The following is a 12,580-nucleotide window of genomic DNA, read 5'->3' on the forward strand; positions in this document are numbered from 1 at the left end:
TCACAAACCATATGTGGTCACCAGTACATTCTCGCCAGCAACTCAGATGTCCTCTTTGCCCCAAAGTGTCCACCCACTTTGGAAAAATGAGCCCAAGAGAGAACCTCCAGTCGCAAATTGATGGGACAAAAGTCTTGCCCGGAGGCACAGACTCAAGCGAAACCGGATCTATGGTTCTCAGACTCTCCGAAGGGAAAATAAGCCGAGGCTCCTCCTCCTCAGTTGACACAAGGGAGCGAGAGAGAGAGTCAGCACGAATGTTCTTCTCCCCGGCGAGATAATGTAGAGTGAAGTGGAACCGGGAGAAGAACAAGGACCATCTGGCCTGACGAGAATTCAGCCACTGGGCTGTACGCAAATAGACCAAATTTTTGTGGTCCGTGAAGACTTGGAAGGGAAACCGAGCACCTTCCAAAAGATGTCTCCACTCCGAAAAGGCCAACTTCATTGCTAGCAACTCCCTATCCCCGATGGAGTAATTTCTCTCCGCTGGTGTGAAGGTCTTTGAGAAGAAGAAGCCTGGATGCTTCCGACCTTGAGCATCCTTTTGATAGAGGACTGCTCCAGCACCAACGGATGAGGCATCCACCTCCATTAGGAATGGCTTATCCACATCGAGACGATGTAAGATGGGAGTGCTAGCAAAATGAGACTTTATAGAAGTGAAGGCCTTGGAGACCTCTTCCGACCACAATTTGGGATTCGCTCCCTTCTTGGTGAGGGATACCAAGGGAGCTACCAAAGTGGAGAAGTGGGGAATGAACTGGCGATAGTAATTTATGAACCCCATAAAGCGCTGCACCACCTTAAGAGAATGGGGTTCTTGCCAGTCCATCACAGCCTGTAGTTTGGCAGGATCCATAGCCAATCCCTGGCGGAGATAATATAGCCAAGGAAAGGTAAAGATTCCTGCTCACACACAACACACACTTCTCCAACTTTGCATAAAGGGAATTCGCCTGTAAGAGTTCGAAGACTCTGCCAACATCTCTCCGGTGGGAGTCAATATCTGGAGAGAAGATGAGAATATCATCCAGATAGACTATGACCGAGGTGGAAAGCATATCCCGGAAGATATCATTGACAAAGTCCTGAAAAATGGATGGGGCATTACAGTGCCCGAAAGGCATCACCAGATACTCATAGTGCCCATCCCTGGTATTAAAAGCCATTTTCCATTTGTCCCCCTCACGGATGCGAATCAGGTTGTAGGCACCCCGCAGATCTAGTTTGGTGAATACCTTTGCTCCCCTTAGCCTGTCAAAGAGCTCAGAAATCAGGGGCAACGGGTACTTATTTTTAATGGTGATGGCATTAAGACCCCTGTAATCGATGCAAGGATGTAATTCCCCATTCTTCTTCTGTACGAAGAAGAATCCCGCCCCTGTAGGAGACACTGACTTCCTAATGAACCCTCTTGCAAAATTCTCCTGGATGTATTGAGACATAGCCTCCATCTCAGGGAGAGAGAGGGGATATACCCTTCCCAGAGGAGGTTCAGCTCCAGGCAAGAGGTCAATAGGACAGTCGTAGGGGCGATGAGGCAGTAGAGTCTCTGCTGCCTTTTTAGAGAATACGTCTGCATAGCACCAATAGCACTTGGGAAGAGATGAAAGGTCTGCGGGTACCTCGGTAGTAGAGACCTGTACACACTCACTCACACACCTGCCCATACAAGACTTACTCCAACCCAATATTCTCCCTGAGGACCACGCAATATGTGGGGAGTGGAAACGGAGCCAGGGTATTCCCAGTAAAATCTCATCCATTCCCTCGGGAAGGACTAGAAGGAAAATAATCTCCTGGTGGGAAGGGGACATGGACAATGAGAACGGAACAGTCTGGTGTGTGATTTGCTGTGAAAGTGTCGACCCATTCACAACTCTAACAGTTACAGGTTTGGCGAGCATAACAAGTGGTACAGCGTGGCGCAGAGCAAAAGCAGAGGACATGAAACTTCCCTCTGCTCCTGAGTCCACACAAAGCTCGACTGTTAGAGTGGATGAGTCAAACAGGATTGTCCCTTTAAAGGACAGTTTGGAGGAAAATGCCGCTGTATCTAGTGAACCTCCCCCTATGGTTACTAGACGCGATTGTTTTCCCGACCGCCGTGGACATTTATTGGTGTAATGTCCTCGTTGGTGACAATTTTTACAAACCATGGGTACTCAAGCGGCCTGAGACTTAGGTCCCGCTCGAGAAACCTCCATGGCCTCATGGGAGTCGGACGCCAAAACGGAAGATTCAAGAGGTCTGGCGAAGGTGGGAGCCAGTATAAACCTCTGCCTACACTGGGTCTGCTCTAACCTCCGCTCGTGAAAACGGAGGTCGATGCAGGTAGATAGAGAAATAAGCTCCTCCAGTGTGGCGGGTATCTCCCTGGTGGCCAAGGCGTCCTTCACGTGGTCTGCCAGTCCCTTCCAGAACACCGGAATTAGAACTTTATCCGACCACTCTAACTCTGAGGCTAGAGTCCGGATCTGGATGGCAAACTGGCTGACCACGGACGAGCCCTGAGTAATTGTCAATAACTGGAGCGCGGTATCGTGGGTAATACGAGGTCCCAAAAAGGACCTGCTTCAGAGCGTCCAGAAAGAGAGGAGCACTCTGTACCACACAGTCATCACGCTCCCAAAGTAGCGTTGCCCACCCGACAAGAGAGATAAAATAAATCCCACTTTCGCCCGTTCCGTAGGGAAACGCACCGCCAGGAGCTCGAGGTGTATGGAGCACTGGCTTACGAATCCACGACATTGTTAACTGTCACCAGCAAACTTGTCAGGAAGCGGGAGACGGGATATAGTCGGAGCAGGGGTGGCAGCGGACAAACTGGCTGCGTCTACACTTGCAGCCTGAACAGCGACAGCAGTGACATCCATAGCTGAGGTTGAACGCTCTAGAGCCGCCAACCTTCCCTCCAGCTGCTGGATGTACCGCTGTATACGCTGATCATCTGCCATTTACTAGCCAGACCCTGGCGCTAGTGTTCTGTTAGGACTGGCGGAACCCACCAAGTATAAGATGAAATAATATTGGTGCGTTCGCAGTCCGGAGTCCACCGTGCAGGTGAAAATCCTGCTGCTAGTAAATGGCAGCACTATATGGCGGTGGAAGCGAACCCTGTAAAGCCACAGGTCCGCAATGCCGCACTAATGAGTGCAAGCAAGGAGTCAGCGAACTCAATCCCAAGACTCAGGGTTGAAGTCCATACAGACTACTTGCGCACCACAACGCAACTGGGTGTGTTAGGTATAGTAAGAGCACCGAAGTGCGAACTGTGCCGTGCTGGCAGACACCATTAAGTACCCGGACGTGGGTTAGGAAGCGCACTACTGGCGCATGGCACCGCACTGGCGGTCACAGCAATAGACGCTGATTCGTGTGTAACACATTGAGTGATTAGTCGGGCGCTAGGTAGCAGCCATACTCCTTACGCAAACAGTCATACAATAGGGTAGAGGTATTTAATGAATGACTTGCACTCACAACAAACACACGTATACAAATGTACACTAGCGCATGGCTGTGCGGTCATGCAAAGCTTATATAGCTGCAGTACTTTCAGGACCTTCCAATAAAGGACCAATGGGTAGCTGCCACAAAAGTTAGCCCTTTTAGGACCTTCCAGGAGGACCAATGGGAACCACTGCAGCATCTGAGCATGTGACCCTCGATCTCCAACAGGAGATCTCACCCTTGGCATGCTCAGAAGGGAAAAAGCAGGGCTTAGTCCCAAAAGCGTCCGCTCGCTGCTGCCCAGCACTGGCTTTAATGGCAAAAGCTGGAAAAGCAACTACAAGCCTAAGCACAGAGTGAGACTGAGCCAGACGCAAGGACCGATGTCTCCGCTGAGCAGGTTCCATTGCGGCAGGAGAAGAATGGGAGACCGCAGCAGAAACAGCCCGAGATTCCCCCTGTGCAGAAGCGGGAACTCGACCCCTAACAGACAATGACCCCAAACACACCTCCAGGCTGTGTAAGAGCTATGTGACCAAGAAGGAGAGTGATGTGGTGCTACGCCAGATGACCTGGCCTCCACAGTCACCAGACCTGAGCCCAATCGAGATGGTTTGGGGTGAGCTGGATCGCAGAGTGAAGGCAAAAGGGCCAACAAATGCTAAGCATCTCTGGGAACTCCTTCAAGATTGTTGGAAGACCATTCCAGGTGACTGCCTCTCGAAGCTCATCAAGAGAATGCCAAGAGTGTGCAAAGCAGTCATCAAAGTAAAAGGTGGCTACTTTGAAGAATCTAGAATTTAAGACATAATTTCAGTTTTTTCACACTTTTTTGTTAAGTATATAATTCCACATGTATTAATTCATAGTTTTGATGCCTTCAGTGTGAATGTACAATTTTCATAGTCATGAAAATACAGAAAAATCTTTACATGGGAAGGTGTGTCCAAACCTTTGGTCTGTACTGTATATATATATATATATATAGATATATATATATATATATCTATATATATATATATATATATTCTCATACAATTTATTTTGCGCACCCATAGACTTGAATTGGGGTGTCTCATCATGAGCAGATTTGCTCCATGAAAAAAAAAATCTACATTGTTTTGATTGCTGTCCGCTTGCTTTCCGTTTTTTCCCATACAGCAATTGGACTGAAAATATGCTAATGTGAACCAACCCTGAAATAAACTATGCAGCTTATTTGCATTCATTAACTTTACGCAGAATTTATGTAATCTGTTCGTTATTTTTGCACTATGAATAGATGTGTATTGGACATATTATTTCTGCAGTGAATTAATAATTACCATATAAGATGGTAGCCATTATACAAAGACTAGGCCTCTAAGTGCAAACCTTGTATGAGCTACAACGATGCAATATATGAACTGTTTAGTCTTAGAAACAATGACATACATTTTCGCTCATGAGGCATACTACTGTCAAGGTTTTTCCAATTGCTGATGAATCCTTGGTCTAGTAGGAAATGCCGTTTTGTCCTGCTGTGTACCACTTATAGCTATGATGGCCTGCTGTGTACAACTTGGAGCATAAATGACAGCAAAACATTAATCTTTTCAATTGCCCTATAAACCTTCAATATACGACTTTACACATGGAGCCTGTATAGGAATTCTTCCATTCCCATTGGTGCTTACCATAATTAAATTGGCTGTTCACCTTTTCGCAGTTAATGACATTGAATCGGTAAGGAACATTAGCTCTCATTGCACTAACTTCATAGTAGAACCACTGGTGATGTTGGTCCGTGTTAACATCTGCATTCATGATTAGGTCATATTCAAACCTGAAGTGGGAAAAGATTTAAGCAAAATAATCTATATTTACAACTGCTGGTCATATGAAGTATATTTATTAGTATAGTTATAATCACATAATAAATCTCAAACATATTTTTAAATGAGACGATCAAACATAGTCCTTACATCCTACTGCTTTTTTTCAGATTGGATATTCTATACCCATTAATCTATCCATTTTTTGAGAAACTGCTTACTTATTCTTCGTATGAAGTCTTTTCTGTGACTAGGTTTTGATGTTACATCCCACAAATTTTTCTAATTCCTTTGGTGTCATTCTTTTCTGTGCTCTAATAGATCTGATACAGACAACTACTGTATTTGTAAAATGAAATTTTCTCAGAAAATCCCTTTCATTACTCTCATAATCCAGCTTTATTTCCATCTAATGAATTGTCATCGTATAAATGCATAGAACTAGTTATTCTTTGCCAACAGAAATCTCATCGATAAAAAGTAGGTGACAGAGTAGTTTCCTGACCAGTTTCTAACAATCTTACATTAATTTATATGTAGGGTAACTCTTCTGCGCTCCTTTAAAACCACCTGCAGTAGTCCCAATACCCCATCAATGGTTCCATTATCTGTGGGAGAAATCTGTCACCATTAGGGTTCCCTCACACTGGTTTATATTCTCTCATAGGGGCCAATTATGCTAATGTTACTCGGCTCAAACTCTGTCAGGGTTTGATCGGAGTGTGATCCATCACAGCGAAGGTGTGGAGAAGATGGAGAACAAAATATCTCCACTTTCTCCATTGTCTTTGTGAGCATACACCAGATTGCATTTGGATAACATCAGACTGCATTCCAATATTTCACACGCACCCATAGACGAGTATGGGTGAGAGTCATCCGAATATTGGAGCCACTCGCAGATCTGCACTGCCACATGGTATAACATTGGACCTAGCGCTATCCAACAAAACATCGGATAGCACTCAACTGTATTATGCTTAGTGTGAGTGAGCCCTTAGACTCATTCCAGTTTTCCGTGTAGCTTAAGAACTCTTGCAAACGAGAGTATTTTAGCAACGAGTGTGATACCACAAAATATTGCATCACACTTGGACCAATGTTATTCTATGGGTTCCTGCACACGTCCGATTTTTTCCTCGGACAAAGGAGACATGTAATTTCATAGACTATTTTTACAGGTGTCACCCAGGACTTTGATATCAATAGCCTGTTAATAAAGTAAGCCATCACATTCAGATCAATGGGGGTATAGGGGCAGACTCTCACCACTCTACTTTGTTTGCCAGGCACAGTGCCATACATTTGGCAATGACTGTACTCGTTATTGAAGCTCAACCCAATTCACTTGAATGCAACTATATAAAGTAGAAGCCGCAGAAGAACTGTGACATGCACAGCTCTGTGTATCAGGAGAGCGCCGCCATGTGACATACAGTATTGTGCTTCACTATGATTGGACTGGGGATTGTAGATACATGCCTATGGGAGTGGCTGTATCTATGACAACTGGAAATGCTTTGCAGTGATAGGTGGGGGATTGTTTGTTTACATTTTACCAACGGGACTCTTTTTGTGCTATTATGCTTTAAATTATGTGTATAAGAACGATCAGAGATAGCGGTTTGATGTTAGATCAGGAGATAATATAGTAGATGCTCCGGAGGGATTGTTTTTATCTGTATATGTGTTTTTTTGATGTGATGGGATTGTGTTCACAATTATGTGCATATCGTATTGGGGTTTTGTTAATTAGTGGGTGTAACTTTGTGTATATAATGGTGGTTAGAACACTGTGTACTGTGCTTAAAAAGGTCTCTGGATCGAAACGTCGCCACAGGAGGCAGAATAAAATGTAAGATTTAATCTTCACTACATTTTGAGGAGCTGTTTTTTTTATTTATCTGGATATTGTCCATGGTAACTGGTCTCAGATGTGGATAGTCCTGTGCCTTGAGGTGTACCGGAGATGGATATCCTGTGCACAAAAGAGGACTGACATGGGCAGCACGGTGGCGCAGTGGTTAGCACTGCAGCCTTGCAGTGCTGGGGTCCTGGGTTCTAATCCCACCCAGGACAACATCTGCAAAGAGTTTGTATGTTCTCTCCGTATTTGCGTGGGTTTCCTCTGGGCACTCAGGTTTCCTCCCACATTCCAAAAACATACTGATAGGGATTCTACACTGTGAGCCCCATTGGGGACAGCGATAATAATATGTGCAAAACTGTAAAGCGCTGCAGAATATGTTAGCGCTACATAAAAAGAAAGATCATTATTATAAAGATTATTGTGTGTAACGATTGCAAACAGGTGGATATGGTGCCCGGCTGCTATCCAGAGGATATCATGGGCTGTGTACAGCTGTGTGAGTAAAGAGTCTGATACAGCGGTGCAGGACACCCACAGGAACTAGTCAGAGGAGGACTGGTGTGTGTAGTGTCTGCAACATATGAAGCTGTGTTTGGAGACTGTAATATGGTGCACGGTTGCCCCAAGGATACTGGACAAGGAGAGGTGTGTTTAGGGACTGCAATCTAAAAGCCGTAAGATGTGTAGTGCTATGAAACGGGCACTGAGACGAGATGCAACCGTGTGTATTGAACTTTGATGATGTGTACTATAAAATGTTATGCACCTTTATGTGTGAACTAACAAATTGAAGAGACTTTTGCGTTTTAACTTTGTGGGTCACTGCCTCTTCACTGCGTACAGTGCTGCCGCAGCATTACAGATGGTAATAAGTTTCTCAATCATAGCAGATATCTGAAAATCTAATCATTTCTCTCATAGTGTCATACTTGTTAGATAATAAACAGATTTTATTTAGCTTGTCCAAATTTTTTCATTTTCATCCATGTTTGGTTACTTACTCACGCACTTGTATTACTTTTCTAAGGTTTCCAGATTCAAACTTCGAAAAGAATTTAAGACAATTCACCTCTTCTGAACTTTCTGCAACACTGCAAAGTAATGACAATCTTGATGAGCATCATATCAAAAACAATAAAAAAATGAGCAAATATATGTGAATGGAATTTGTTCTACAATATTTGAATATTACAAAAATCTGCATATGCAAGAATGCAGATTTATTTAATAATTTGATTCCATGCAGAATGAACAAAATAGCAACCGCTAGCTGCAGTTTTTCTGGACCGCAAAGGGCCATAAAAAGGTTAAAGAAAATACTTATAGTCACTTTACCTTATGCTTCTCCAGCCCATTAACTCCTCAAGATCACCCGTCCATCCTCATCACATGTTCTTATCACCAACGTGAACACTAAAGCTCTTCTTCAACGGAGCCAAAAGGCCCGGGAACTTCCTGCACATGCACATGCAAGGTCACAACACATGTCATAATGTTGTGACCTTACACACACTTGCACAGAGCCAGGAATAATAAGAAGTTGCTGCATGGTGACGGTGAGGAGCAGTTGGAGAGGTGAGCTGAGGGTGAGTATAAGTATTTTCTTTATTTTTTATATATTACATTTATTATCCTCTGGGGCATAGAGAGATCCCCGAATATAATAAATGACATTAAATTTGCAGAGAATAAAAGTAATCTTAGAATTTTGCCTTCTCCATTTTAGGAACGACTGAAGGAAATTAATAAATAGTTGTTGATCTCCACTGTTTCAGTAAGTGACCCCAATATATAATATTGCACAACAGGAATATGTGGAAAATTTGTGACATTTTGCGTTTTCACACTAGTTTCAGTCAACTCTCTCAAAATCAATGTGGCAGGTGAGGATCCACAACAGTAAAAGGGTAAGGCCTCCAGAGATGCTACTTGTACACCAGAAATGCTACTCCAGGTCCTTGACTGAAGTAACCTTTCAGAGGTGCACACCACTCAGAAGAGGTGTCAAGTTTATTAAGTGATGTGTGCTGCTAGTCTTGATAAATCGGTCCCAATAAGTACGGTATCTTAGATTCACCATACACAGTGTGCCATTTGTTAGAATTTGTTTGTCACCATAGATTTATACTGGGTTACATGTGAAGACTGTCATTCTGGTCAAGCAGTACTTAAGTCTAATGAAACAAACACCTGATTGTATTTCTCATCTTTAAATTTAACCCATATTCAAGTACCATATTTTGCAGATTATAAGACGCACCCCAAATTTTGAGGAGAAAAATAGGAAAAAAAATATTTTTTTTATAAAACGGTGGTGCTTCTTATAATCCATGCATCTTATTGCTTACCAAGGGTGGTGGCTGCGGTGAAGTGGGATCCTAGGGTCACTGCTGGAGGAGATAAGGGTGGAGCATTGCTGCAGGCTGAGATCTCCCAAGATCTTGGTGCAGAGATTTCAATCTGTGCATGCGCCTACCCCGGCAGCCATTTTCCCGGAGTCCACCGGCATAGTAAACCATGTAACTGCGGGGGCGCTGGGCTTTCACAAAATGGCGGCAGAGCCCCCGCACCACCAAAGACCCACAGCAGCACACATCCGAACATTCCCCTCAGCCCAGCCTGCAGCCTGCAGCAGCGCTCCACTCTTGCCTCCTCCAGCATCGACCCTGGGACCCTGCTCCACTGCGGGCAGTAAGGTATATCCGCATTATAAGATGCAGCCCCATTTCGTCTCCAAATTTGGGGGGGGGTGTTTTATAATCTGAAAAATGCACTAACAACTTCTAATAGGATGTCTGAGGTTTTAAGTCGCATTGCATATTAATTCCTGTATGCTCTTGTAATTGTACATTAATTCTTTGATATATAATACATAAGACTATATTTGTACAGTTTTTATTTGACAATTCAAGTGCTTCCATTAGGGTAACCATTAATCAATTACTGGTGAACAACATATCAAGCAAAAGTAAAACAGTGTATTGAAAGTAAGTAAAGTACCTTGGGTTATCCAAGTCAAACACAACCCGATTAAGGAGATCACTTGGCCGTAAATACCTCCGAATGTCTTCAAATATTTTGTCCCTAGAAATGCAATATGGAGAATATGTGCACAGATTTTCACAATTTATAACATAATTTCATTGCATGTGATCTTCTTTGTTAATCACAAATACAGGCCTCATATACTCAGGTGACAATAACTGAAATAGCAGGAATAATAATTATTATTTACCTGATACCTACAGGGTGCCATCTGTAACTAGATCTCTTCTTTTAAAACTAAATTCTAAGGCTTTATCTACACATTTGGAGAACACACAGAAGACACCCATGTGTTCATATCATAGATCCAGATCAAACTGAGACACTTCTCCACTTTTTTTTCTGCATCTTAAAAAACAAATGAAAACTGCTAAATTCCAGTTAAAAAATGATCTGGCATCTCCGTTAAAATAATTTCTTACTTTTATTAGAATTCCATTAAAAGATTGTCAAAACAGAACAGTTTTCAGATATTGACAAAAATTGAAAAAATTTCTGCTATATGAAAACAGCCATAGGCTATAATGTATCCGTGTGCCATCCGTTCAAAAAACGGATGACACACATACCAGAAAACTGAATACGTTAATGAGGCCTTAGAGCATGTTAAAGAAAAAAGTTATTGTCAATAATAACCAAAAAATAACCATTATTTTCCTATTTTTCTTTCATTCATATCTTACATATGGCCCAACAATGACTTCTTTAATGGTAGATGTTAGGCAGCAAAACCCCCTGCAATTAGCAAATCATGAGGGGATTAATCATCAAAAGCATCAGCAGCAATAAAAGTTGAGAAATAATAGGGTTGACTGAAGAATTTGGATGCCAAAGGCCTGACAGAATTTTCCATTCCATCTTAGAACTTTAAAATAAATCTAAAATAAATTCTTTTGACTTGAAAAATCAACTTTACTGTTTGGATTCTTAATGAGTGCCGGAGTTCACCTATATAGAATTTTCCATTATTCAGAAAATGAAAAAAAATGTGTAATTTACAATTTGGTTCATTTGATACTTCCCTACGGAGGGCTTGTATATATTTTTTCCTGATACCGTATTAAGATGGAAAATACAGTTCGTATAAATTTCACAGACATTTACGTAAGATATGGATTGGCGCTTCCTTAGGATAACCATCTTGGATTTATGTTCTTCTCAAGCAGGTTTAACAGCTTAGGCATCCTGCTTTGTGACAACATAATGCACTTTTCATTACAGCCTCTGCTAAACCAAATATGATGAATTAAAGTGTAGAGAAGAGAGCAGTGAACCCTTCCCCGTTGATATGCAGACGCGGCATGTACAGATGTTACGGGGATTGTGATGTGATAGAGAAAGACAAATTCTAAGGAGAAGCCGTGATGCACAAATGAAACAGAAGAAAAGACTTATTTGAAATATAAAATTGCTTTTCTCTGTTCTTTTCTTCTTCATCAGCAGCTGGTAAAGTGTCATACAGCAGGGGAACACACTGGTCTAAGGCCAAGAGTATGCATGTTACTTTAAACACTGAGGAACAAGCATTTTAGCACTTCCCACTCGCTAAGCACTTCACATTTATATTACTGTAATGATAGACATGTGGAAAACTGATCTGCTTCACTGCACAGTAATGGCTCGATGAGACAACAATGCAAATTTCCTAATATAGTCTTACCTTTGGGGCTAATTTACAATCCTCTAGGATTAACATTAAACCAAATTACATATTGGTTTTGACGTTAGTTAACACTTCATTGAAGAGATTTGGAAATGCATGTGGCAGAATGTGACCTATTTGCCCAATCTACGTAATTAAGTTAGATTTTTTTTCCTAGAATACTCGTTATTTTAAAAGTGTTTTTATTTTTTAAATCATTTATAGTATATTGTTAAGGTATATCAACAGTGGGGTCCAAGTGATGGGCACTCTCACCCTAAAAATTGGGTGACCTGTGTACAGAAGAGCCCACACCATTGTTATACCAAAACTGCCAATCTTTATTTCTACCATCTGTGGGGGTCGTAATAGTTTGATTCCCAATAGTCAAAGACTTGTAGCACTTGTTTTTACCCTACCATAAATATATGGAAGAGAAGACAGTGTGGATCTCTTGCTCCAAAGGACTTGCCAAATTTATGTTAATAAAAACTGTAATGGCTGTTCATTGGGGAAGTGTTAGATAGTTGTATAACTCGGGCAAGGATTGCAACTCCTCGAGCATAGGAATACATGCTGTCACACTTGGGCGATCCGATGGCCAGTCCAAGCACTGCATTGGGATTCTCATCTGAGTTTTACAGCCATCTGACTCTTCCCTTATGGTGATGCTTAAGGGAATGAAAAATTTGTTGTAAGGTTCCACCACTATCCCAGAATGGACACCCTGTGATTAATTAGGCATTGTAACAA

At 42.2% G+C, this 12,580-nt stretch overlaps 1 protein-coding gene across 1 annotated transcript in view; it reads right to left on the reverse strand.

Moving 5' to 3' along the window:
* The window catches only part of AGBL1 (AGBL carboxypeptidase 1), a 1,336,772-nt gene that overhangs the window by 1,164,543 nt on the left and 159,649 nt on the right, over positions 1 to 12,580 (reverse strand). Inside the window, exons 12-14 of the mRNA XM_069762409.1 lie at positions 10,141 to 10,224; positions 8,142 to 8,231; positions 5,133 to 5,281 (exon numbers count right to left, since the gene is read on the reverse strand). Coding sequence (XP_069618510.1) covers positions 5,133 to 5,281; positions 8,142 to 8,231; positions 10,141 to 10,224 — 323 coding nt within the window. The remainder of the gene's footprint in view (positions 1 to 5,132; positions 5,282 to 8,141; positions 8,232 to 10,140; positions 10,225 to 12,580) is intronic.

The sequence above is a fragment of the Ranitomeya imitator genome, chromosome 4 (assembly GCF_032444005.1).
Source record: "Ranitomeya imitator isolate aRanImi1 chromosome 4, aRanImi1.pri, whole genome shotgun sequence".
Classification (NCBI taxonomy): domain Eukaryota; kingdom Metazoa; phylum Chordata; class Amphibia; order Anura; family Dendrobatidae; genus Ranitomeya; species Ranitomeya imitator.